Source organism: Archocentrus centrarchus, chromosome 12 (genome assembly GCF_007364275.1).
Source record: "Archocentrus centrarchus isolate MPI-CPG fArcCen1 chromosome 12, fArcCen1, whole genome shotgun sequence".
In the NCBI taxonomy this organism is placed as follows: Eukaryota; Metazoa; Chordata; class Actinopteri; order Cichliformes; family Cichlidae; genus Archocentrus; species Archocentrus centrarchus.
The window spans coordinates 10,995,860-11,023,122 of NC_044357.1; the positions used below are offsets into that span (position 1 = coordinate 10,995,860).

General features: G+C 40.6%; 1 protein-coding gene across 2 annotated transcripts in view; it reads right to left on the reverse strand.

Moving 5' to 3' along the window:
- Positions 1-27,263, reverse strand: part of unc5cb (unc-5 netrin receptor Cb) — a 122,087-nt gene that overhangs the window by 28,609 nt on the left and 66,215 nt on the right. For both annotated transcript variants that reach the window (XM_030743065.1, XM_030743064.1), the window contains exons 3-4: positions 18,478-18,621; positions 11,678-11,781 (exon numbers count right to left, since the gene is read on the reverse strand). In XM_030743065.1, the coding sequence (XP_030598925.1) occupies positions 11,678-11,781; positions 18,478-18,621 (248 nt within the window). The remainder of the gene's footprint in view (positions 1-11,677; positions 11,782-18,477; positions 18,622-27,263) is intronic.

Here is a 27,263-nt window from a genome sequence, read left to right on the forward strand (position 1 = left end):
TATATTTAGGACTCATTTATAAAAAGGTTGTTTGGCTACAGGGCTGTGACTGATGGTTTCTTTGTCAGGCAACCGATAATGCTCCGAACATTCGCAACAATCACACAACAGCTAAATGGGTCAGTTTTTAGACTTGGCTGAAGTGCATGTTTAATGGTTATTTTTCAAATACAGCTTTCCTGCTGACGGGTGGTTTTAATAAGTTTAATTATCAAACTTATTCACAGGAAAGGCAGCAAATTTGCACATTTAAAAAAAGCTGAAACCACTGAGTTTTGTGCAATACGATCGCATTGTACAGCATCAGATAAGCTCAATTTATTCAAGGCTCTTCTTTGCAGGCTGCCTGTGTATGCGCATATAGGTGGTCAGGACAACGCTAACAATCACAGCATGGCATCCATCCGCATGACCTAACCTTGCAGCAACCTTTAAACAAACTCAAATGCTCAAACAATCTGCACACTAGACACATGTGTGCAGAAAACTTTGTCACATTACACTTGCTCAACTTTCTCTTATGCCAACAGCCTCAAAAGACATAAACACGGATACACAAACTTGCACGCACACATCCAAACACACATGCTCACAGCTCGTTAGCGTCTGATTGGCAGTAAAACATCCGGAGAGGTAATTGGCACATTTCTTGTCATTAACGAAAGGAAATTGCCACATGTCAGCTGCCATAAAGAAAAAGCCTGTCTAGTTGAAGACAGCCAAGTGACACACAGTGAGAGAGTGAGAGTGAGAGTGAGAGTGAGAGAGAGAGACAGAAAATGAGTGAATTTGTGTGTGTGTGTGCTGGGAGGGGTTAGGGGGAATTAGAACTACGAATTGTGGGAGACAGGTAAGAGACAAGAGACGGTAAGACAGAGAGGAGAAGACAGATGAGTGAGAAGGAGAGCAGGTGCACATCCAGGAGGGCAGTCACTAGTGTGCCAAAATCTATATAATACATCATCACTGAGAGGCAAGGACGGACAAGAAAGAAGAACGATGGGGGAACGGGGAAAAAATGTTACAAACAAGTGACATTCTTGAAGAAAGGAAGATTTAGGATGAATGAGCAGGGGGAAAGTCTAAAGCCAGAGGTAAACAAAGAAGAACAATTGGAGACACATTCATAGATCAGCATATTGAATTGCATTAACAAAAATAATACAGATTTAACAAATGGAATATATCTGCGGCACACATGTGGTTGTGCACAGGCTGACTGTCATACACACAGACAAGACTCGATCCATTTCAGAGGTTGGATCATCTGAAGTTTGCATAACTTCTCCAAATATAAAATGTTGGGTTGTTCCATTGGAAAGACAAATTTAATCAAGAAATGCAGCTTGTAGAGATTTGTGTAAGACAAACAGAACTGTGGATTGGTCAGTTTTTGAATTGAATGCACTTTTAAGTGAAAACTGAAGAAATATCACACATCATATCGAGTCTTATTTGCATAAACTACACCGTGAAAATGCCACATGAAGATGCAAATTCAAAAAGGTTACACTTTACTATTTGCTCCAATTATTTCTGGAAAAAAGAAATTGAGCAGTACAGTGGTGCAGTGGTTAGCACTGTTGCCTGGTCCTGTGTTCAAATCCACCACCTGGGGCCTTTATGTGTGGAGTTTGCATGCTCTCCTTGTGTCTGTGTGGGTTCTCTCTGGGTGCTCCAAGTTCCTCCCACAGTCCAATGACCTGCAGTTAGTGGGGTTAGGTTAACTACAGATTCTAAATTAGCCATAGGTGTGAATGTGAGCATGAATGGTTGTCTGTCTCTCTGTGTTAGCCCTGTGACAGGCTGGTGACCTGTCCAGGGTCACCAGGGTCCAGGTTCTGTCTCTCTGTATTTTGAACGACTACCCAGGTGGCCTAGATCCTTTAAACCAGGGATCCTCAAATCCAGGCCTCGAGGTCCAGTGCCCTGCACCTTTTAGATGTGTCTCTGCTTCAACACACCTGAGTCAAATATTGAAGTCATTAGCAGGACTCTGGAGAACTTGACTGCATACTGAGGAGGTAATTCAGCCATTTGATTCAGGTGTGTTGGATCAGGGACACATCTAAAAGCTGCAGGACACCGGACCTCGAGGCCTTGATTTGAGGATCCCTGGTTTAAACTATCCAGCTCCCAAATAAGAGTGCAACTTCAGCGTGCTTCTGCTGTCACTTCTTCTCCCACTTGCAAACATTATTGGCTGAAGACCTGGTTGCAGCAGCAATGTAGGAGTAGCCACTGAGTGGGATGTTTCTGCCTGGGTGTGCCAGCAAAACACTAATTAGCCCAATAGACAGAACACACTGTATACACTCCTCTCACTTGTTAAGAACCACTGCAAAGCAAAACCATTCATTACTCATTGCTGCTGTGTCAGAAATAGAGTGCACAGAAGAGTGTGGGGGTGGGAAGGGGTGTGAAAAGAACGGGGAGAAAAAAAATATTCCACAGCAACATGCAAGACTCTTCTACAGAGAAGTCATTATGAGCTCATGCACTATAACTATCTGTCAGATGTAATTTATTCATTTCCCTTTTTTCACAGTATATAGCCGCTCCAAGGCTTGAATGACACACCTGGAGAATGAGCCACTAAAGGTTATAAACTGATTATTCAATCATTCACTTCCAGACAACAAGCCATATGCTCTGCATCTGCCTGCATGACAAGTATGGAAATGTGAGCTGTATAAATATTAACAAGCCAAAATCCTCAAACGTGTGATATCTTGAGATGTGATGGGAAAAATGTTAGTATGAGCGTGGATGCCCATATTACTTGTTGTATCTGAACCTGTGTGTTTGTTTTGTGAGGGTGTTTGTGGAGGAGCTGGAATAGGACAGGTTAGGGGAAGAGGAGGAAGAGGAGGGAGGGCAAATTTAGATAACAGTGGTGGAGTTGGAGCCATTACCACCGTAGGTGTCCATATAGGAGATGGATCACTAAGACTCGAGCCAGGAGTAATGGCCTCTCCCAGCTCAGTTCCACCTTTAGCTCCTCTCCACGGTCCCCACAGCTGAAGTAAAAGACATTTCTTAAACTGCCGAGGCACCGCTTACTCTGTTTTGCCTTTCCCAGTGCGTTTGCCTTATATGTGCCTTATAGTGCAGGTGTTAAAATAATAATGCTGGCAAAAGAGTGCTTTTTTTTACCACTGTTTGTTTGTTGGGAGACTATCTTAAAACTCTGTACTTTAAAATTTTGTCTATAAATCATCCTTCTGTCATTACACGGATGATCAAATTCTGACAGTGATGATGTGATTATCGGATTTCTGCCAATACTTTTTTTATAAATTCACCACATGTGGGTGCCTAAGTGCAAGTTGGCTATTGAGAGGCATGGCACACATGCCATTTCATTTGAATTATTAAATAATAACGTAGCACAAACCATTACTAAGGCAAGGCTTTACAAGTTGGGGAACTGTTTAATATACTCTCCACATTCAGTCCTCGGCTTCCCTGAGACTGCCCTGACTTTTAACAAAGCTTATGTGATGACTCCATCAAGAGAGAGGGTTTCTGTGCTGCTCAAGAGGTCAGATCTCACTTGGTACACAGAATGCAACCTTCAGGAGCACAAATAAACTGAAACAGCACAAGCCCAGTGCAAACAGCTTAAAGACATTTTTAGGTGATGAAGAACCGTCTCACTATATTCTGTTTTTCTCCTTTGAAACTACCACCTGGAACCAAGCTATTCACATTCCAACATGATGCCTGTTTGCTTGGAGTGCGATTTTTTAAAAATGATTTTACTTTATGCCTCTTACCAGATATCCTTTTTTTGTGCTTGGGAAAAAGTATGCTGCCAAAGCCAGAGCTAGAGCCAATGATTCAAAATTTTAAAAATGACAAGTGTGACTTCAGTACATAAAATGAGAAAAGAGCTGCAATGTTGCATTGGTTTTGTTTTCCAGTATCAGTTTCTGGCACTCGGATTAAAGTAAACACCAATGTAAAACGTCTTAAGGGGCGTCCGCGCAGGAAGCGATTCGATTCACTCGTCACACTTTGCTTTTTTGCCTATGGTCAGTTACTAGCCGACATTACAGGCTCCAGTTGCCTAAGTAATCATCTAATGTATTTACAACCCTGCTATATACCAACCAGTTGTATTCTTCACTCTCACTGGTAGCTGCTTCAGTCCGTCGCCGCACAGTTGAGTAAAGTTTAACTCGGGACCCATCCACTTCACATTGCCAGTGGTTATTTCACCTGTTGCCATAATGTTGACAAATGTCATTGACCTTCTACAATCTCTGGTAAAAACATCGCTGCAAATTGCTTCCTGTGTGGACACACCTTTAGCCAGGCATTAAGCCACCACCATAAACGGTGTATAAAAGATGGATTAAGCCACTGTGATGCACTGGTTTTGTGGACTAATGTTTTATAGTCTCAAGTTTTGCATTTCCATGGCCATCAAACATATGTTGAGTACTAAGAGATCAACTGACACTAGCAAAGTTTGCTACCACGGTGCACTCATAGACTATAATAGTGCATCAGAGAGGTACAGACACCTGCTAATAAGCTAAAGTAAGTAAGTAATATAGAAACAGATTTCCACCAAAACTGGAGCACAGACTCATGGATGAGCTGTTAGCGCAATTCCACCAATACCACAAATGTGGTGGTTGAGGGTCCACTTCAGTGACTCAAATGACATTTATTGGATGCTGCTGTGTCTGCATCCACCTGTCACTCAAAGCAGCCACAGCCATAATAATGCATAACTTTAATCCTTAATATAACGGATGATTTGCAAAACAAATTCATCTCCACGCAGTTGTGAAAAAGAGGTTGATAAGGTTTAGGGACTATAACAGCTTTTTGCAGCAGGCTGTTTATGGTCCAAGGTTGGGCATTTACCCAAAATGCATAAGCAGTTAAGAAAATGGATGGATGGATGGATGGATGGATGGATGGATGGATGGATGGATGGATGGATGGATGGATGGATGGATGGATGGATGACATTTAATCCTGGAAGTCTAGTAAAGTGTTTAGTGTAAAGTGTTTCTTTACTGTAGGACAGATTCCATATGCTGTTGCTTATTATGAAGTCATACCTTGTGATCAACATCATTTTCATAATCAAATCACTGTGACCCCTTATACCAGGGATCCTCAAATCCAGGCCTCGAGGTCCGGTGTCCTGTAGGTTTTAGATGTGTCCCTGATCCAACACACCTGCTTCAAATGGCTGAATTACCTCCTCAGTATGCAGTGAAGATCTCCAGAGTCCTGCTAATGACTTTTATATTTGACTCAGGATCAGGGACACATCTAAAGCCTGCAGGACACTGGACCTCGAGGCCTCGATTGGAGGATCCTTGCCTTATACCATATGAAAGAGACATAGACATTTTTTTTTTTTTTGGTTGAATAAAGTCACTCAAACACCTTCATATTGATTTGTAACCCTTCCTCTCTAAGTGACCCCAACCATGTCAGCAAAATACTCCTCTCACTGCGACACAGCCACCAGATACCCTTACTGTAGGGAGCAGAGATCTGGGTTTTTATCACATTTTCTTTCCTTTCTCATCAGAAGTCTGACTTAATAAATGCAGGGAAACCATCTTCAGAATGAAATAAATTTTACAAATAAACCTGACCCATCCAATAGCAGAAAGGACTGTGAGGACAGCAGACCTCAGAAATGTGGGAATACTAGTATTAATCAGAGTCTTTTCACAGGAAACCTGCAATGATTGACAGGTGAGTGCCTGAAGGGCAATCTTTAGTTGGTTGCCACAGGGATTTAGACTGGCCTTCTGACTCTTTCTTCCCATGGGTTACCTTAATGAAAATGCCCTCCCTGTTCCACTGGGCACTAAAGTGTTTTTCCTCTTGACATTCTTGGCACTCTTATAACGCAACTATGCAGCATTTTTACAGGGAAAAAGCACTCAGCTATTTTCTGACAAGGTGACCATATGGGGTACCAGTTGCAGCATGCCTTCTTATCACTAATTAAGTAAAAGTGGGCTTAAAAACACTAATCACTTACATGCTGGATGTGTGGAATGGGCTGGATGATGGCTCTTGATAAGTGCCACATTCCAGATATGTGAAATATACTGGATTTTATAGTGCAGCATTTTGCAAGTCTGTATCTTTACATTTAGTCTGTATCTATACAAAAAATGAACAAAAAAAACCCCACATACATTTTAAACTTAATAGTAAAATCTGCTGCCCTTACCAGACTTCAAGAACTAAAATGGATCAAACCTTGTATGTGGTTAGTGCTGCTGCCTGAGCTGTTTTAATTCATCTGCATTTGTTTTCTCACTTCTCTGGATGAGGAAGTGTGAAGTAAAGATCTTAGTGTTTCCCATCTTTCTTCTTAGTAAGCCAGTGGACTTAATCATGGCAGCAGGGCCCGTACCCTGCAGAGCATCAATGACTCGTTACCCGCGATAACACGGCAGGACCCCGACTGACTGAGGAGATGCCTGAATTAAAATCCTGCTTCCATGGAAATAGGCACAGCGCCTCCCGGTGCTGCGTAACCTCTGAACTCTTGCCTTTGTCTCGGGCCTGTGACAAGAGCTCTGAAATGGAGATGGAGGGAATGGCAGAAGAAAAGAAACAATTATTTTTGCTGTCGAGTTTATAAGGCTGCCACATATTCTTGAGTATGAAAAGAGGCCACTGCTGCTTGTCTAGAGGTTCTTTGGATGCGGATGAAAGAGCTTCCTGTAGGTTTTCAAAGGAAAGGATCTGCATTGAGCTTATGAGAAACTCTCAGTTCCCATCTTTACCTTTATTACTATAACTATGGACAGCACTCAGCCACTAAGCCGATATAAGAGTGAAACAGTGCACAGAGCCTTTCTGCCAAATCACTCTGGTTCTCCTGTTCCTAGAATAGCTTCAACAGTTAAGATTTTCCTTCTGCTCTTCATTAAGTACATATCAAATATTCATGGCTATGGAAACGTGTAACAATGACTTTAAGGGAGCCTGTTGAGTGTCTAATTTATTCAGACCATACAAGACATTCAGATGACTTAATCCCTGTGCTATTTCAGAAACCCAACTCGCTGTATTTCAGCTTTCAAAGGCCAAAGTTCCATTGGTAATGGTCACAGGGAAAGCCAAGATAAATGCCTGCTGCTTGTTTTCTTTGTGTGTGCATATGTGTGTGTGTGTGTGTGTGTGTGTGTGTGTGTGTGTGTGTGTGTGTGTGTGTGTGTGTGTGTGTGTGTGTGTGTGTGTGTGTGTGTGTGTGTATTCCACAATTTTGGGGACTAACTGAGCTTCAGAAAATAAGTTAAGTATAAACTAAAATATCTCAGATTGAACTTCAAGTACCAAAACCTCTGGATGTTTCATATATTTTGTTATGAAAAGTTGCTGCATCATCATAGAAGCAATCCAAGCTATTCAGCATAATGTTTAGTTTGCAGGGCAACAGCCCCCGCAGAAAGCCAAGAAAAACTCAAAACCACTTAAAAAGAATCACAGGATGTCATTACTATGGTAAACCATCATGACAGCTTATAATGTAAATCATCTGAAAAAGTGGGACGACAAAGAAGAACCAGGAGATAGATAATGGCTCACATCAAACAGCGCAGTTCTTTGTAATCTGAGATCAAAACTAATTAGGATTGACTGACTTTGATTCGGCAAAATGTGGGCTTCATTCTTCTTTGAATGTGTAAGTACATATGTGGTTGGTAGGACGTTGATGTACACTGGTAACTAATCATTTCAAACAGCTAAAACACTTTTGGCATTATAGCTGATCTCAACAGAATGCCTTCTTTGAAAGCTTAAGTAAAACTCTTCACCTTCAAGTAACAGAAACTATCAGTGCTTTCCATTATAATGACAGCTGGGAATCTTTTCTAATGTGAAACAACAGAGCAGATATTTCAGTACCTGTGGAACAATATTTTACATACAAACAGTAACAATAGACAAGCTTATTACAGTTAACTAAAACTAAAATAATAACTAAAATTGAATATGAAAAAAAAAAAAAAAAAGTTAACTGAAATAAAACACACAGTTGCGTCACAGCCAGAAGGTCCTGGGTTTGAAGCCACCATCTGGCCGGGGGCCTTTCTGTGTGCAGTTAGCATGTTCTCTCCGGGGACTCTGGCCTCTGCCCACAGTCCAAAGACGTGCAGTTAGTAGGGTTAGGTTAACTGGTGGTTCTAAATTGCCCAGAGATGTGAATGCAAGTGTGAATAGGTGTCTGTCTTTCTGTGTTAGCCCTGCAACAGGCTGGCAGCCTATCCAGGGTGTACCCCACCTTTTGCCCTATTGGCAGCTGGGATAGGTTCCAGCCCCTCTGCGATGCTGAATTGGACACATGGAAGAAAAAGGATGGATGGATATATGGACAAAAGTGCTGGTCCACCTCCACATTACACCTACAGGAGCTACTCAGTCATGGAAACTCATGCCTGGTGTAATTTTTGTGCTGATGTTAATGCCAAAGGAGGTTTGGCAGTTGTTGAGTCAGCAGAGTGTTTTACTTTACGTGGTCTTCCACTTTGTGCCTGTGGTTCCGAAACGCTTCCATTTTCCACTTTACCAGGTACAGTTGATGGTGGAATATCTAGCAGGGAAGAAATTTCACAAACTAACCCACTGCAACAGTAGCATCCTATTAAAGTACCACGCTCAATTCAGTGATCCTTTTAGAACAAGCCATTCTTTCTTAAATGCTTGTTAAGGCAGACAGCATAGCTAGGTGCTTGATTTTAGACACCTGTGGCAATGGGAACAAAAACACTTGACTTAACAAGCGTGGTCCAATACTTGTGTGCATATGGTGTATATGTTCTCCCAATTTAAACACATTTGTCAACACAACCTGCCCAAGGTGACGTATGTTAACTGAAACTGGGATGTCTACATGACTATGAGATACGTATTTATTTTGCATTACCTGCCTCGAACGTCTTAAATTTCCCCCCTGAAATCCATCCATCCATCCATCCATACATCCATCCATCTTCTCACAACTTTTCCAGGCTGGGGTTTATCCCAGCTGCCATTGGGTAACAGGAGAGGGAGCCCTGAAATGCACTCCAAAGAAGAAACTAAAACACTGAAAACAATAAATCAATAAACTGAAATCAAACACTTTTAAGCAATCAAAACTGAAATGAGCAAATCTGTAAACTGAAACTAAACTAATTGTAAAAGAAAAGTGCCAAAATAAATAAATCAAACATGCGGTGCCATCCGCTCTGGTGACCCCTTTTGAGTAAGGGAGCAGTTGAAAGAAGATAAAAACTAATTAAAAATCAAAACTATAACAACTCTGACAATAGAAGATGATGAGAATGCCCCGCACTTTGTAATGTGCTAGATAGCTCTTTTTATGGATGATGGATGAAATGCTAGATTTTCTTTAACAAAATATAGTCTCATTTGAAAAGAGGAAGCACAAAATTCAGATTCTTCCTTGTCGTTTATTAGTGGTGAATTCATTTTGCAGTCCATGTGAATCAATTTTGGCTGGAGAGCCAGAAATCACACCGTTCATTATATGGAGTGGATGAATGGTCTTTTTGTGTTTAGTCAAGTTTTTGGCAGCAAGTTATCATGTGGGCCCCTGCACACAGGCAAATTAATGTCCTTGCTGGTACACTGTCATGGGAACATGTCAGTGGAAGTTAAATCATGTGACAATGCTGTACATGGACAGTCAGCAGATGTGCATGCCTCACTTGTCTTTTTTTATGACAGAGAAGCCACACGGCACATGATTAAAAAAAAAAAAAAAGTGCTGTGAGAGTATGGGTTTTATGGCTCTGCCACAGCTCTGCCATCCTGCCAGCCTCTTGCTCTCTGGGCAAAGGCCTGCAAAAGAACCACAGAGTGAACTGACAGCTCATTGGAGGCCTGACAACAACCCAGTGGATCCGATTCCTGACAAACCTTAACAGCTCCTCTCCTTCTGCCTTCATCCTCTCTCATCCTCTCTCTATTTTTTTTGCGTCTTGAGCGGGTGAAATATGACAGATCTTTCCCTCAACAGCGGCTGCTACATATTTCTCCAGATTCATATGTAACCACAGACTTAGCCCATCTGCTTCTTCCAAGGTTTTTTTTTCTCTGGCGAGCTTATGTGAGAAGAGGCCTGACAAACACAGATGAAAAAGCAGCATTCGGTTTTGTCCTATTTCCCCCACCCCCTCTGAGGCAGCTGAGTTTGAGTTCAGAAGAAAAGAAAAAAATATCTTGTGAAATGGAACTGTTGTCTTTTTTAGCAGCCATGAGGTAAGCGGGACTAGTTAAAGGAGCTGGAAGTGTGCCTCTGTACACACACAGAAAAGTCAGGTAGACCATGGAAAGAAAAGTAAATAGAAAGCAATCACTGACTTTAATCTGAATACAGATGAAGGGGAATTTGAAAAGACAATACAATGTTTTAAAAAGAGGTTGATTACTACAATAGCTAAACATCATATAAGTACTGTTTTCTCAATTGATGGGCTGACTTGGGTATCTACACTAAAACAACAGTGGTTCCTTTACTCAAAGCGAACAGAATCTCCTGTTTACTCTTCATTGTACATCTGGAGTGCCACAGCAATTCAGAAAGATGTGGTATGATTGTAATCAAGCTAGGTCTTTGATCGCTACACCGAGCTAATCCAGGGCTTACAGCGACCTCAGACAGGCAGCAAAATCACCATTACTATACGGCTGTTACAGGAAAACTATCAGACCGAAACCTGGATTGTATGAGGACTCTACCGAGTGCCAGTCCTAAACTTTTGTCCATTGAACTTGTCAGCACTTTCAGCAGGGATAAACGCTGTGTAGTTCCACTCACTTAACTCAGCTTTTCCAGGTCATTCATAAGCTTTTACAGAGTTCAGTTCCTATAACTCACAACTGAAAAAACACCATCAAACCACACTTCATCCTGTATCTATGGTCCTGCAATTTCAACTGAGCCTTTTCAAATGCAGTCCTAATAGGGTTCTACTGTAGAGCAGGGAGGAAGTAGAGCAGGGAGGAGACACTGGCCAAGCTAAGGTACCACAGTCACACGACTGATTTTATTTTATTTTTTTCTCCCTCAGCAGATAATTACAATTTTCTCTCCTCCAAATTGCAGTGGCAGGCCGATTTTCAGGAAATACCCAAAGAACTTTAATAACCCAGGCAGTGGTGAAAAACGTCCTTATCTGTGCAGTGTAGTGTGTCAGATTTATTCAGTGTTACTTTATTTTAAACCTCTGAAATAGGCAAGTTTAAACTGATGCAAATTCTGTAATCAACACACAGTCTCTACCTGCCTTATTTACAAGGAATAGAAGAACAGAACCAATGACTGACACTACCAAAATGATAATATATGCTAAAAAAAAATACAGGAGCTCACTAAGCAGTACAATATTATAGGTGACATTTTAACAATGTATTATATACTTAATAAAACAATGCCTAGAATAATGATGATACTTCTCCAAAAACAAAACAAAACATTGAAACATCATTGAAAATGACACAAACCTCTTTTCAAAGAAGTCAGTTGTGTAGATTTGAGGTGACAGCTTTTGACTGATTTTAATAATCAATAACTGTCTGCATTTCTTGAAAAACATGTTCATGTAAGTACTTACCTTACTTCTAACAACAACAAATCCTAACAACAACTGGCTCAGTTTTTGGGCCTTACCTCAGCAGCTGGGATGCCTTCAGGTGGACGACATTGAAGTAACACTTCCTGTTCAAGTGACACTTCCTTTCCAAGAGGTTCCTGGTCAAATGTCTTTCTCAAGTCTGACAAGACAAATAAGACACACTGTGTATTAATACTAAACCATAGCATATCATATTGGCAGATAAACATATCTCAGAATGTGCTCTAAGATTAAATAAAGACCCAATCCATGTTAATGTCACTGGTATACAAGTATATAACAATAAATTATCAATAGAAAAGACAGGTTAACTTCTCAATAAGACCTGCCACTGTGCAAAAGCAGTGTTGGACTATCTATAGCTGAGTCTTTTGGTCTTTCTATCTCTAGCTCATCATCATAACACACAGATTTCTTGAAATAGATGGATGGAAAATAGGGAGAACGGGATCACTTGCCCTCCAATGAAAAACCAACATTTTGTTGGCGTGAGAGCCCTTATGGATTAGTGCAGGGAAGGTATAGTGGAGCTGACAGGCTAGGATTACTGAAGGTGTCATGCTACACTGGAACCTGAAGCCCATTAGACATATATCATGCTGCACAGACTGAGACAGTAGCAGTGGGCATCGGGAGGGGGCGGGAGGGGAGAGGAGAGGAGAGGAGAGGAGAGGAGAGGAGAGGAGAGGAGAGGAGAGGAGAGGAGAGGAGAGGAGAGGAGAGGAGAGGAGATACAGTAGTACTTGGGAATGTTAGAGGCACTGAAGCATCATATCTACAATCAATCCTCCAAATCCCAGTGATACCATTTCCACAAGCTTTGCAAAATTCTTGTCATACCCACTTTTATTGACACATTCACTACGAGGGTGAATAACTTCATTCACCAAAGCACAAAAATGTATTTCTTTCCAAACAACAATTCTACATAACCTACTTTGTTCCCTTTCCTGAGGAGACAAATATGTAATATGTGGCACCTATAGGTACACTGGGATGCAGTCAAGAATGACTGAAGGGTAAAACCAAAATGCTTTATCACCAGCTGTCTCTCTTTCTCTCTGTGTGTGTGTGTGTGTGTGTGTGTGTGTGTGTGTGTGTGTGTGTGTGTGTGTGTGTGTGTGTGTGTGTGTGTGTGTGTGTGTGTGTGTGTGTGTGTTATGTCTGTCAGTCTGACTGATTTTGTCAATATGATAACCTACCAATGTTGAACTCCAGCACGTTACTAGTTACTATTCCAAAAATGCATTTTGTAATGTAACTGTTTTAATTTTCATCAAAAGAATGTTTTCTATTTTATTTTATTTTACCAGGAAGTCCAACTGAGATGAAAATCTCCTTTAAGAGGAGAGACTTTGCCATGATTGCACTTATTAAAACACTCAAAATTTTAAGAATGCACAAAGAATATTCCACATGATATACAATACTCAAATAACCACAATAAAAAACACTGGTAGACTCTGAAGAACAACAACCACATGTGACATGTTACTTATTATTTTTCATTACTTTTACATTACTTTTTTTTTTTAAATGGTTAAAATCAGTCCTAAAGCTTTATTTTGCATTATATTAACTTCCTGTAGATTTTGATGTTGGCAGCATTTTCAGCCCCCAACACTGAACAACACAGCCCTACAAAATATAGAATAAAGGCTGACTTGAAGATCTACTGACATTGCTGTTGAGTGTCCTCTCCATCCCTTAGAGCAATATGGGCTCCAGTAATGAACCTTAAAAAACAGGTTCACCCATTTCTCAATCTATTTTTTTTTTAAATGCTTATACAACCAGGTTAGGGTTGCAGCCTATCCCAAATGACACTGGGGACACAGAAGAGATTGTCTGTCCATCACACAGCTAACAAATAGACATAGGCACAATCATGATCACATCCACCCATATGACCAATTTAGAAACCCCAATTAACCCAACGCGCACATCCTCAGACTGTGGAAGCTGAAGCACCTGAAGGAACCCAAAAGGGCACAGGGAGAACTTGCATACGCCACACAGAAATCCCTGCGCCAAGCAGATATATTAGTTTCTTCTTCTATCCACACCTACTGTAACTGTGTCTATGAAAACAAATCCTGAAGTGACCTTCATCCAGGGATGAATGCTATAAATGCAGTAATGTACCACTATTGACATTGTGCACCAACATAAAGCACAGATTTATTTTTATAGTTTTACAAATCGCATATGGACTTTAGATGTGGCTATACGATGTGAAGTGACACAGACTGTATTGCAGAATTTGCACTTCAAAACTCAAAGAAAACTGCATATAAATCTCTAAAGACTCTCAAGACTCTGAGGCACAGTGTGTAATAGGATACAGTTTCCTTATCTATCATAGTAAAGAAATGCTTTTCGATGTCTGGGGAGATGCTGTACGAATGGATATAGAATGAAAAATGCATTATCACCTGTAATAAAACGAGAGATCTCAAAGACTGATCACAACAGATCCTTTAGTTTCTTTATTTGCTTTCATTTTGTTCTATAGCTATTAAATTGAGAGGCATTCTTTCCAAACAGACACATTACACTGTTTAGAATCAACTGGTCTGCACTCCCTAAAGGGAAGATGACAGATCATGTTCCTATTACAGACTACATGATCATGCTGCACCTGGAAACACTAAAGAATACCTATAGTCATTTTACGGTTCATTTATTATTTGGAAAAATGATCCTTAAAATAACAAATTCATAAGGAGTCCCTGTTCCAGTTCAACCTGAGAGTATGTGTGTCTTCAGGGGAATATGTTATAATTCAACACATTTCAATGTATTGTAATGGCTGAAAGGGTGACTGCTGAATTGAAAGCAATTTCCGTAAAAGTCTGGTATGAAATTAAAAGAAAGAATGACTGGAGGGGTATATTCTTTGACAGGTTTTTCGAATTCAATCCAAGGACACACAAACTGTTTGCTTTCCTTAAGATAAAGCAAAGAGGAGAAAAGGAAAGGAGAGGAAGTAGCATACAGCATATCAGAACTATTATGTAGAGATGGATGCTAACGTAAAAGAAATATAAGCAAATGTCCAAACGTTTGACTGGTACTGTAAATAGTAATTTATAGCATATACACTACAGTAAAATCTAATGAATGAAAACTGACTTCTTCATATAAAACTATTAGGGAATATGCAAGTTTACTGGTTACTGGCCTGACTCATCAGTGCTCAGTACTTCAGTATAATATTTGGTAGGCTACAACATACACCTAGCAACTACTTCATAGAGAAATGGTCCATAGCACGTTGTAGTAACTCAAGCACCACAAAGAACAAGTTTACATACACATACCACATTTACACATGTTCAGCCAGGTGATAAAGCAAATATCTAATCAGCCAATCAGATGGCAGCATCTCAGTTCTTTTTGGACCTGCTGTAGTTGAAACCAAGCAGCAAAATGGGCATGAAAGGTGATTTAAGTGACTTTAAAAGTGGCATGGTTGTTGGTGCAAGATGGGTTGATCTAAGTGTTTCAGAAACTTTTGCTCTACTGGGATTTTCCTTCACAGTCATCTCTAGGGCAGCACGGTGGTGCCATCGTTAGCAAAGAAGATCCTGGGTCTGAATACACAAGCTGGCTGGGACCTTTCTAACCTTTCTATGTGGAGTTTGCATGTTCTCCCAATGCTTGTGTGGGATCTCTCCAGGTATCCTGGCTTCTTTCCATGGTCTAAAAATATGCATGGGGTTAGGGGCATGAATGGTTGTCTGTGTCTCTGTGTAAGCCCTGCATTTGACTGGCGACCTGTTGAGGGTGCACCCACCTTTCCCGCTATTATTAGTGGATAAGCACTAACAAAATGGATGGATGGATTCATTCTCACAATGTTCCCCCATCATCAAGCATCTAGAGTTTACAGAGAATGGTCCGAAAAGAGAAACTATCCAGTGAGCAGCAGTTTCTGGACTACTCAGACCAGCCTTGTTAAGGTCAGAGGGGAATGGCTAGACTGCTTTGAACTGATAGGAAGGCAAAAGTAACTCAAATAACCACTTGCCAAACCTTGAAGCAGATGGGCTAAAGCAGCCACACGAGGTGGCACTCCTCTCAGCTAAGAACAGGAGACTGAAGTTTGAGATCAGAAGATTGGAAAAATGTTTCCTGGTCTGAAATGACCCGATTACTGCTGTGACATTCACATGGAAGTGCAAGAATTTTGCATAAATTATCTCAGATCATCTCATGCCATAAAGAATTAATAAGTTCTGAAGGCAAACAAGGGCCCGACCTGGTATTAGCAAGTTGTACCTAATGAAGTGGCTAGTGAGTGTATATTATATATTTTAGATTTCTTCTTTTGTTGCCACCAAACCCACAGTACTTTTTCCCCCCTTTCACAGATCCTCTTAATTAAACTCCTACCAAGGGAATGCATTATTGTACAGAGCATAAAATTCACTTAATAGGTAACACTATTAGTATCAGTGGCAAAGGCCAGTGTTTGTGTGTTTATGTGAAATATTCATGCCTTTATTCCTCATGCTTCTTATTAAACTAATAAAAACTGGACACCTGGCGCTTATGTAGTTTTCTCATCAAATTTTACTTGTGATGAAACAGTAAATAGCACGTGAGTGATTATTTTGCAATATAGATTTTTATTGGATGTTGGTTTAAATTACGCTTCCCCTCTGGAGTCTCTCCTTTCCTCACTTCTCGTAACCCCGAACAGTACTGCGGCATAGAGGGTGTGGGACCAGCTGAGTCGACATTCCTGTGGGAGTCACACCATTCTCCCCTCAGCAAGCAAACACTTCCAGCCTCTCAGGCCCACAGAAAGATACACATATGACAACCATTACCTTAAGTGGCTACTTGTCAAGCTAAATTACACCAGCCTCACACTTCAGAAATTATGTCTTCCTTGCTTAGTAAATCATTAGCTACTGGCGCAATCCGATATCAGGAATGGCAATGGAGACCTACTAAGTTGGAGTTTTAATCCTGAGTAAAGTCACACGTAATGCAGCTTAGGTTTTACCTGCTGTAAAATTATAAGCCCACAAACAGACAAGAAAATCAATTTCCAGCTCTCTCAGTGTACGATTACTCTCCACCAGACCTGAAAGGCATTTCTGCTGATTTGATTAATTTATTTAATTTGCTTCTATGAAAATACTTTTATTACCCCTCGGTGGCAAGCAATCACTGCACCCCAAAAATAGAGGCCAATTAAAACGGTTCTACGGAGGTCACATGAAGGAAAGGACACACAAGAAATGCACACGTTCCCTCTTCCTCCAAAAGGCTCTTGCAATAATTTCAGCCAGACTTTCAGCAAGTCTGAAAGCCCCTTCTTCAACACGGCAACCTCTTAACTCATCGGCGCTGGATGTGACTCACCGTCTGATTAAACTGTATATGTTTAGATGATGGGAGAGGAGAGGAAAACAACCCCAGTTTCCATTAGCCTAACGGGATAGAGTCTGGCTCTGACAAGAAGCCTGCCTGGAGAGAAAGCCCAGCAGAGGAGCTAATCCATTCAGCAGAAGCTAATGGGAGGGGAAGAGGGGTCCATTGTGATTTGAGGGATAGGTTAGTGCTGGCAGGCTGCTCATCACGGGTGATTATAGGAGGTGGAGCAGCGGGAGTGGGCTCGGTGGGAGACTGAGAGCCGTGATTCGGATTCGCCAGGCTAGTATAATAGAAGCAGTAATAAGAAGAGCTACTGGTGTTTGAAATAAAGGGACCACGCTAAATTCAGAGACAAACTGTGCAGAAAATGGGGCAAACAGCAAGAGGGAGCAAGTAATGTAAAGAAGTGAAGATGTAGAAACGAATTAGAATAAAAATAGAGAGAGAGAGAGAGACGGCTGGATCACTGCCAAGTCGCTTTTAATTGAGTGGTTCAGGTGAAATCGTGGATATTGACTTCGTAAGGTGCTGTCTGACGCACTCTTTAGCAAAGATAAAATCATTCTGACAGTTCCCAACAAAACATTCAGCTCAAGTGATATCCCTACCCAACAGTGTTGACAATATATTTGACATAAACTACAACACACTTTCCAAGTGTGTATTGCTGTTTTTTTTTTTTTCTGTTTGCCACAAGTCTAAAGAGAAACAGTGAAGATGGGAAAGACATGTCAGTCACGGTGCCTTGAAATGACTTGACAGGAGGTGGAAGTGCAATGATCTAGCCGATACTATAATAGGATTCCCTTCAGGTGGAATTTTGACAAAAACCTGTAAGTAGTTGTGTCATGTAATAGCTGTGTTGCAAAAACGCTGCCTTGATGTCACAGTTACATTTAAGCAGCTCTGCTTTCTGCATCATGTCTTCTGGGATTTCATTACTTTTTCAGATTTTCTTTGGCACATCCTTTGGGGGAAACTGTTAAAAATGAGCCCAAACTTTAGAGCCAGTACAGAATGTTTCTCATTATTTGGAAACAATTGCGTGGTGCTTTTCAGTAGGACGGCAAACACGCAGACAGAGAACAGAGGAGGGCTGTACAGAAATGAAGTTATAAACATGCTCCATATTGCTCCATTGAACACACCCTACTTCAGCTCTTTTTCTCTGTGCTTCTTCAGGTTTATGCTGCCTTCAAGGAAACCTGTTCTGATTGTCCTGGCTTTTTACCAACTCAAGTTCAAAGGGACACTTGAATCCCATGTTAGTAAAACCTTTTCATTGCTACTATCTCCAGGATCTGTGACGATACACAAGTCCGTCGCTGAGATGTATTTTCTTGGCAGCCAAACGGTTTTATTTTGAGAGAAATACAAAGATAAGAGAGAAGATAACTGAATAATGGTCTGAAGAGAGGAATAAAAGGAGGGGGAGAATACTCACAGGCGATGCGGACATGAGCTTTGCGGCTCTTGGTGGTCCCAGCGGAGCTCCAGGCCACACACTGACACCAGAAGTCCTCTGGCCCAAACAACTCCTCCACTTGCTGCCGAGTGATCTCTATGCTGGCTTCCCTCACGACCAGACCTGAGAAAAAGAACATAAAGGATTAAGAAAAAACAAAAAATCAGGGAGGAGAAGTGGGGGGGGGGGGGGGGGGGGGGGGGGGCAGGAATACCAAATAAGGATGGAAAAATAAAGAGAAGAAAGCACAGGAAAATATAAGCAGATGGATAACTGAACTTGTTAAAATAATTTGATACCATATACACCAACCTCAAACAATACATATTTGTGTCAGTCTGTCCTGATTCTAGAGCCAGAGCTATGAGCTGCTTGGGTCTGGGCCTTGTGGGGGAGGATTCTCAGCGTCATGGCTAACACAATCCTGTTTGCTAACTCCTCTGATTACTGCTCATCTGGGTGCCAGGGCCCAAACAAACAAATCATCCCCAAAACAAATGCCTCTACCCACAGCTGCCCCTCTAGAGCAGATTATGCTGCTGCCATAGTGTGTGCATATCTCTGCACGTCTGTAAATGCCTATTTGTTGCAGCATGTGAGTTATGTGCATACAACCTAGGAGCAGTCTATGTATGTATTATGGGGTAAAACAGTATTTACTAAAGATATGGGGGCATCCCATGCAATGTCGTGCTTCTGTCATCTCTCAGTCTGTAACGTTTTGTGACAGGATGGGATATTTGGGAGGACAATGACGCATTCAAGTCTTGGTTGAAAAAGTGAACTTGCAACAGATTGCATTTTGCAGACATCATGAGAATCTTAACACTTCAGCCCAAGTACAGTATCTGAACTAAAACGAGAGCACAGTTGTAACTAATAGAAGTATTCTATATGTATGGAAACGGACCCTATAACTCCATTTGGATGCTGCTGGGCACTGGAACATCCTGCATTTTGCATGGCTCCACATTCGGCAGTCCTGCAACATTTGTACAGATTTTTTTTTAAGAGAACTTTCATGCTGTGAATATCTCATGCCACCTCATCCCAGCAGTGCTGCCCCATTAGGCTTAGATATGGGGCTTGTGTATCCTACTGGAAAGAAGTTAAGCTGATGTCATCTTCCTGGAACTCTCATGCTCATATACCTGGTCAGCGATGATGTGAAAGTGGACTATCAAATCACTGCCAGTTGTTCCTGAATCGCCTTTTGTGTGCCTAGAAAACATTCCCTGCACCATTACACCATCAGCGCCATCACCACTATGTTGTTTGTGTACCAAATTCAGGCCATGACATCAGTTCCAAAACACTAGCTGTCGTTTTTTCCCCCTCCAGTCATTAGTCATCGAGTATTAGTGATGACTTGCTCTGTAGAAAGGTTTGTTGTTAGCTGACACAATGACTGTAACCGAGTTTGCTAAAGATGTAACAAATCCATTTTAATTTGGCGCTTACAGAGTTGCGCAAACTTTGCTTTTTTTTTTTTTTCCTATTTTTTTCTGCAAAACTATTAAAATCTTTGGATCATTTTAATATTATTGTTGAATATTACATTACTATCATGTGTTCTGCAACATCTCCAACACTCCCACCTATCATTGCCTGTTAATTCAAAAAGAAGAGTGAGGCTGGTGTCTCTTGACAAGACACAAATTAAAAGGGCTGTGCAGAGTGCATGCTAATTTAAACCGTGGGTTGTGGTGGAATTAATGATTAATGTCTGCATTGTCAAAAGGCCAAAACTGTTAGTCTTTAAGGGAGTTTTTTCAAAGTTAGAGATACTGTTTTAATAGTTTAATTACTTTTAGTTACTTTCACGGTAGATATTAATAGACGGCCAGCCAATAATTTTGAATTTGCCCTTTTTTTTAATTACTGTGCCATCCTCTTAACTAATCAAGTGCACACTTGATTAGTTACTTTGTGAGAAAATTCCACAGAAATCAGCATAAAAGCTTATAGTGTTTGTAACTGTGTCTGTATTTGTGCCTTACAGCAACCACTGACAGTAATATGGACTATTCTGTCAAACGTCCCCATTACTGTTTCTTATTAGATGCAACTGTGTTATGCTGATGCTTCCCCAAAAAACATGCAAATACAACATCTGCCAGCACTCCAAATGGTATATTTGAGTGTATCCAAATTAACCACTGTGTTAGAATTAATTTTTAATTAAACTCACCTAAGAGATGCCATGTGTTGTCAGTGTGGAATCATTATTATGTACAGTCTTGAAACTGTGTCACAGGTCACTGACTCATCTGTGCCACAATGCGACTTTAATCAGTGATATAATCTCTGACTGACATCCAGCTCTTTGCAGGGTGATTCACTGCCAACTGATTTAGATGATAGGCTAATTTGTAACAATTTGTGAACTTAGTTTGTAATCTGAAAAGTGACAAAAGAAAAAAAAGCTACCAACCCTAAATCAAGGTGGTTTAAATGTAAAACAGACTCAAATCAAAGATTGTGTCGAAACAACTAGGCAATGATGCAGTGTTACCTTTGATTTACATATGTGTCATCATCTCTTCCACTGATCTTAATGTAACAGAAGACTATGTATGACTAATTATTATAGGAGGGAATATTGCCTGATAAACGCCTGAGACCTATAGACAGTATCTCAGTGAGTGAATATTGGTCTCTGCTGGTATGTACATGTATGCTAAAAGCCATTATCTCTGTATAAATCCTCAACCTTTTTTAGTTAGCATTAGACTACAGTTCTGACTGGTTTATATGGCAGTTGTGTGACAGTCTGGTTGAATGGAAAATGCAAAGAAAATGGTTGGTTAAAAAATTAACATGCCATTTTATTTCAGGTTCAGTGAATTCACGCAGCCTCCTTGTTCTGGCACACACCAAGCATAGTGACATCCCACACACTAGCTTAGCCCTCATGTAAAATTTAAACAGAGTGCCAACAGGCAGAGGTACAGCCACGACTATTGTGTCACCGTTTGTTTGGGCGTGTATGGGTTTCAATGCGTACGTGTGAGTGCCAAAGAGTGTGCCTTTGGTCATTGCTACTTTGTGCCAGTATGCTTGCCTAAGAGGATATTTTGTTAGTTTGAGAATGTGATGATGGATGTGCTGTTGGGGGGGGGAGCATCACATCCAGTCTAGCAGGGGGAAAATCAATAGTGGAAACAGTAAGTAGATTCTCATAATTCTCAGAAGGTCTAAAACGTGCACAAGAATCAGTCTTTTTTTTTTTCTGTCAGTGCTGCAGACAGAAAAGGCTCTATAGTGATCAATTATCCACCTGATGTTGTTAGCATACTCTATACCATTAGAGAACCTAAAGCGATGACGATAACTGCAGTGGTTATCAGTCTCCTTTAAGAGTCATTCATGACTTCATGGGAATTACTAAACCTGGATTAAACTCTTCCTGATGCGTTGCACTTCAAACACATCAGAAGGATCACCCTGACGGAAACGCAGAGCTCTGAAATGCGCCTGCTGACCTCATCCAGTGACTTCATATTGGCTCAGCTAGAATATTTTAGCGTGCTGTATTGCAATACAATGATGATAACGAAATAAAACAGGCCATTCAGTATACAATCAAGGTGTGCGAACAATGTCAGGGCCAGTGAGGCAGGGCTGCTTCACATCTGTCAGAGTGGCCATTGTCAATAGAAATTATTCTACAAAGTCCCATTAATAACTGGCTGAAGTAGGGGCTTCATTTGAGACTATTCATTATTGATGTGGTTTTTTTAACGTGAGCTAGCCTAGCTGCTTATAGCACTGGCAAACATTATTGATCAGACCAGCCAAGCAAAAGAAGAGGCATTGGTCACAGAAGGAGCGATAGAGGAGGAGGGAGCGATAAGTGCCCTCATATTCTTGCTAGATGAAGAGAGTGTCTGTTAGATCTTTTAACTTATATCTCAGCGAAAGTGACAAGCTGTCCCCGGTGTATATTACAGTACCTGCGCCTACTTATAATTAATTTGCTACTCATTTGCTCAGATCAATGCACTCACTGCTCACAAGAGAGTATGAACTGCCCTCAAAAGTGCTACGATGTTTCTGGCCACGTTCAGCTCCCACAAAATCTTGAAATATGTTCAAAACAGTGCAAATAGGTTTTGCATTTAATACCTTGTTATTTTACATGAGCATTGTACCTGTGGTAGCTTACTTGCATTGTCTTTCTACAGTGCATATTTCTACTGACTGGTTAACACCTCTTAAACACCAAACAAATACCTTTCTCCTTGTTTCAAGGAAACATGCCATTCATCCTCTAAACTGCAGCAAATGGCGCACACTATTTTCAGACTGATGGCAATAATGTGATTACTGAAAGCCAGAAGGCCATTTGTAAAAACTGCCAATGCCCCCCCCCCCAACTAGGAAAGGAGACAATTTAAATATGATCTGAAATTATGAAACCTCTTTTTTGCCCCATTAATTTATAAAAAAGGGCACAATGGACTATAGTCGTGAAAAAGTTAGTTTACATAGGATTCTATGTAGTCCTGTGAAAAACTACTGTAAGTTCAATAGCTCACAGAACCACCTTTAGCATTATTTAACCAATAATTTGAAGTAACTGTTTTCTGTCTCTCATATTGTCTTGGAGAAATTTTTTCCCACTCATTCTTGACAGCATTGCTTTAGTTCATTGAGGTTTGTGGGCATTCGTTTATGTCCAGCTCTCTTAAGGTCCCACCACAGCACTTCAATCAGGTTGAGATCTGGGTCGTTGCAACACCTGGATTATTTTATTTTGCAGCCATTCTGCTGCTGATTTGCTGCTGCGCTTGGGATCATTGTCCTGTTGCATGACGCAGTTTTGGTCAAGCTTTAGCGGTTGGTCAGATGGCCTCATGTTTGATGCGACAATACTTTGGTATACAAAGGAGTTCATGTTCAATTCAATGACTGTAAGATGTCCAGGTCCTGGGTGCACAAGCCCAAATCATCACTCCCTCCACCACTGTGTGCTTAAGAGTTGGCGTGAGGTATTTGTGCTGATATGCTATGTTTAGTTTTCAAGTGCGTTCTGTGCATTATGGTTAAACATTTGGTCCAGGACACTGAAGAAGTCCTGTGGTTGGTTCAGACAACAACAGGTGCTGTGCTGCCATGTTCTTTTTAGAGTCATGTTATGAGATTTAGCATTTAACATGCTAACTGAAGCCTGTAGAGTCTGAGATTTTGCTCGTGGATTTTCTGCAGTTTCTCTGATCACTGCATGGTCCGACATTCAGTCTGGGAAATATTGTGACACTGTGTTAACATTAATCAACTACTTTTGATCAGCAGCACCTGGCTACTAACATCCTCTTAATTCCTTGAGAGACAGTCAGGGTGCACTTAGTTTTTCACAGGAGTACATGTGGGCACAGTGGCTAATTTCCTTTGATGTCAGATTTAGTGCGGGTAGATTAGAATCTGGTATAGCGAGCTGGTGTTGGGAATCCGAAAGATTTTTATTATTTTAATGCTTTTTGAGTAATCATAAAATGGAAAGATATGGGATAGTAAATATTAACATTCAACTATTTTCTAAAGTTCTAAATTATTTACATTTCTTTGCCAAATTTTTGCACATAAACAGGAAGCTCACAGTCCGAAAGAAAAAAAAGTTTCAGACAATAGTTATACTTTTTAATTCTCTTCTTCAAGTGCACCTTTATCTACCAGATGGTCAGGAGAGTCCGTAGTCACATGTGGTAGACGACTGAATAACCAGTCACAGCAGAGCAGCCCTCCTGCTGATCCAATCTTGCACCAACCAATTTGAAGTAGTTCATGGCCACACGTCAAAAGGACTGTTCCTTCCGTCAACTGTTCAAATATAACTTCCTTTTTCTTTTGGTCTTTTTTTTTTTTTTTTGCACGTACAAATGCACATGCTGTTTTACTTTGATAACCAGCTGCTGATCAAAAGAAAATCTTCAGTCAAATGGTCTTTTTTTGCATGTAATCAGCTGCTCCTTAGAAAAAGAATGTACAATCATACCACTTGATGAGGTGTTAATCAGTTTCATGCACTGTATGAATCTTTTGTTGTTTTTTTGTTCCAATGCTCATGTGCTATATGTGGCTTACAGCATGTTGCAGTCATTGGAATAAAAAGCCTTCAGACATTACATATACCTGTGTGATGCCACTTCAACACCCACAATGTAAAGCAGCAGGTGAGTTGTGTCATGCTGTGGACAACATTGTACAGTGAATCAAGTCCTGTATTGCTGATTACATTCCAGCTACTGATGACGCACGCATTGTGCTTTCAGCCAGTTGGTTTTCATGACGTAAACATCTTAAATTTTAAATTAATGTCATTTGCGTCATTCGCTGCCTTTAAAAAAGCATTCACGACATTTGAAGATTTACCGTCTTACAGCATTGAGTCAAAGCCGATTTGTAGCCTTTTTAACAGAGAAAAAGTCCCTTTTGTAAGTAAAGAAAAAAAAGATCTGTTTTTGAGGAAAGCTTGCAGTTGGCAGAATTACAGCTGTGTAATTCTCTTTCCATTTCTTAGAGACTGATTTTCCTGTAGTCCAAAACATGCTCACTGACGGGAAAATTGTATCTTTTCCCTGACACGTGCTCATCAATCACCTTTTTCCAATGTTTTTTCTGGGATGTCCCTGTGGTTTTATTGTGTGGTTTATACCACAATACGGATCCATGAAGCTGTACAAACTGAAAGCCCCTAAATAGAACCCAGTGTTATCTGTGTAACTATGTGCCTCCTAAAACCTGTGCTTTCTTTTTCCTTTGCTGGTATATATTCGATTCATCTGGGGATAAAACTCATGCTAACATGTACAGAATTGTGTATAATTGTATTTTTTTTTCACTTAATTTGTTTCCTTTTTCTGTTAGTCTTTCAAGACAGTACACTATTTTCTAGTGTGCACAAATTTCTATACAGGGTTCCCCTGTATGTACCTGACTGTGAGTCAAACCCCTGATCCTAAGATTTAAAAGCTTCCTAATCCTACCATCACTGTCTGTATAATGTTAATGTTAGTAGAGTAAGGTGACCTCTTCATGAAGCTTAAATGGGATTTCATTTGAAATTATGCAAAATGTCCTCAAAACTTGTGTTTCGTGTTAATTAGGGTACAGGATAAAAAGGATAAAGGGTAAAAAGGATACAGAAACACAATTGTGGGCCAGAATCTCACACGTTTAAAACTGCAGCAGCACATTAACACATCGTCCTCTCTCTTGTGAAGAAAGAAAAACAAATCAAGCAAGGTATTTGACAACTTAAAATGTAATCATACTGTAGTTCCTGTTTTATTTGCTTACTTGATTTTATCTGATGTGATGGCTGGAATCTAAACAAACACCTGCAATTTCTGTTCTTTGCCTCTAAAACGTTCTCAATCTCAGAATCTCTAATTCTAAGATCACAAGTCCTTCAACATCACGACAGTGAAGCAGAGAGAAGATAAGAGAAAAAGAGAAAATGGACCTAACGTTTACATACAGAAGGGGGAGATCAGATTTCTTTGGGCTACACTGTCAGTGGTATTGACCAGGCTGGCCAGTTTCTATTGGTGTTTCTTTTTTGTCAATCTGGGGAAATCAGAGAGCAGTGGAGTGGGTTGAGAAAGGCTACACACATCCACTGGGCTCTTGTGGTGTTGTGTGTGTGTGTGTGTGTGTGTGTGTGTGTGTGTGTGTGTGTGTGTGTGTGTGTGTGTGTGTGTGTGTGTGTGTGTGTGTGTGTGTGCTGGGTACAAGAGCATAAATGAATGAATATCTTTGCAGTAAATAGCCTGTGGATATGGCTATGTAGAGTGGGTGCGTGTATGATGTGTGGGTTGTTATCCATGTTGATGCTTTTAGCTAAAAAACCTTCTGACATAAAGGCTAAGAGCTACTGCTACCTCACCCTCTTCTTTGTCATAATCATAACTATGAAACAAGCTCAGATCGGTGTATTCTTCCTAAAGTACACTAGGTCAAAATAAAAGTATTTCAGGTTGGGAGTCATGTTGTTTTTTTTCAATACTCCTTTTATGTCTGTGCTCACTGCAAGAATCCTTTTGTCTGTGAATCTGCTGTTGTATCTTGTACCAGTGCTGCAACACTCCTTTTGTATATGCTTCAGATGTCGTCTTTAACACTGTGCTTTTTTGCCCATAGATTTCAGTGAAATGGAACTTGAGAGGTATTTCTTTTATTAAATGCAAAAGATAAAACATGCTTATGTGTGTGCATTCACGTTTAAGGAAAAGAGACACTGTCGGCGTGCCTGTGTGTGAGCCTGCAGACGTGTGCGTGTGTGTGTGTGTGTGTGTGTGTGTGTGTGTGTGTGTGTGTGTGTGTGTGTGTGTGTGTGTGTGTGTGTGTGTGGCAAAACAGTGGAATGAAAAGGGTAAATGCAATGTGATTGGTACCTGTGGGCAACAGAAAGAACTCAATTTCCAATACAGCAGCTGAATGCAGCCAATCAGTGCTGGGCTGTTGTGTGTAATGGCTCTGGTGCCTTTGGGGACTGAATTTGTCAAAAACAACCGTACTGGAGATTCACTACCATCACTTCCTCTAGATACCCAACAAAATAGGCACATAAGCACGCATATCCCAGAAAGTTGATTCTGTTCATCTGAACGCAGCGTTTTCAGTGGCAGAAATGTTTCATCATTCATCCAAATGACTTCTTCAGTCTCAGCTGCATAATGACTGAAACTGGCACCATTACTAAACAATGAGCCACGAGCTCAGTTTCATGATTGTTAATATGCAAATTGTCATGAACATTG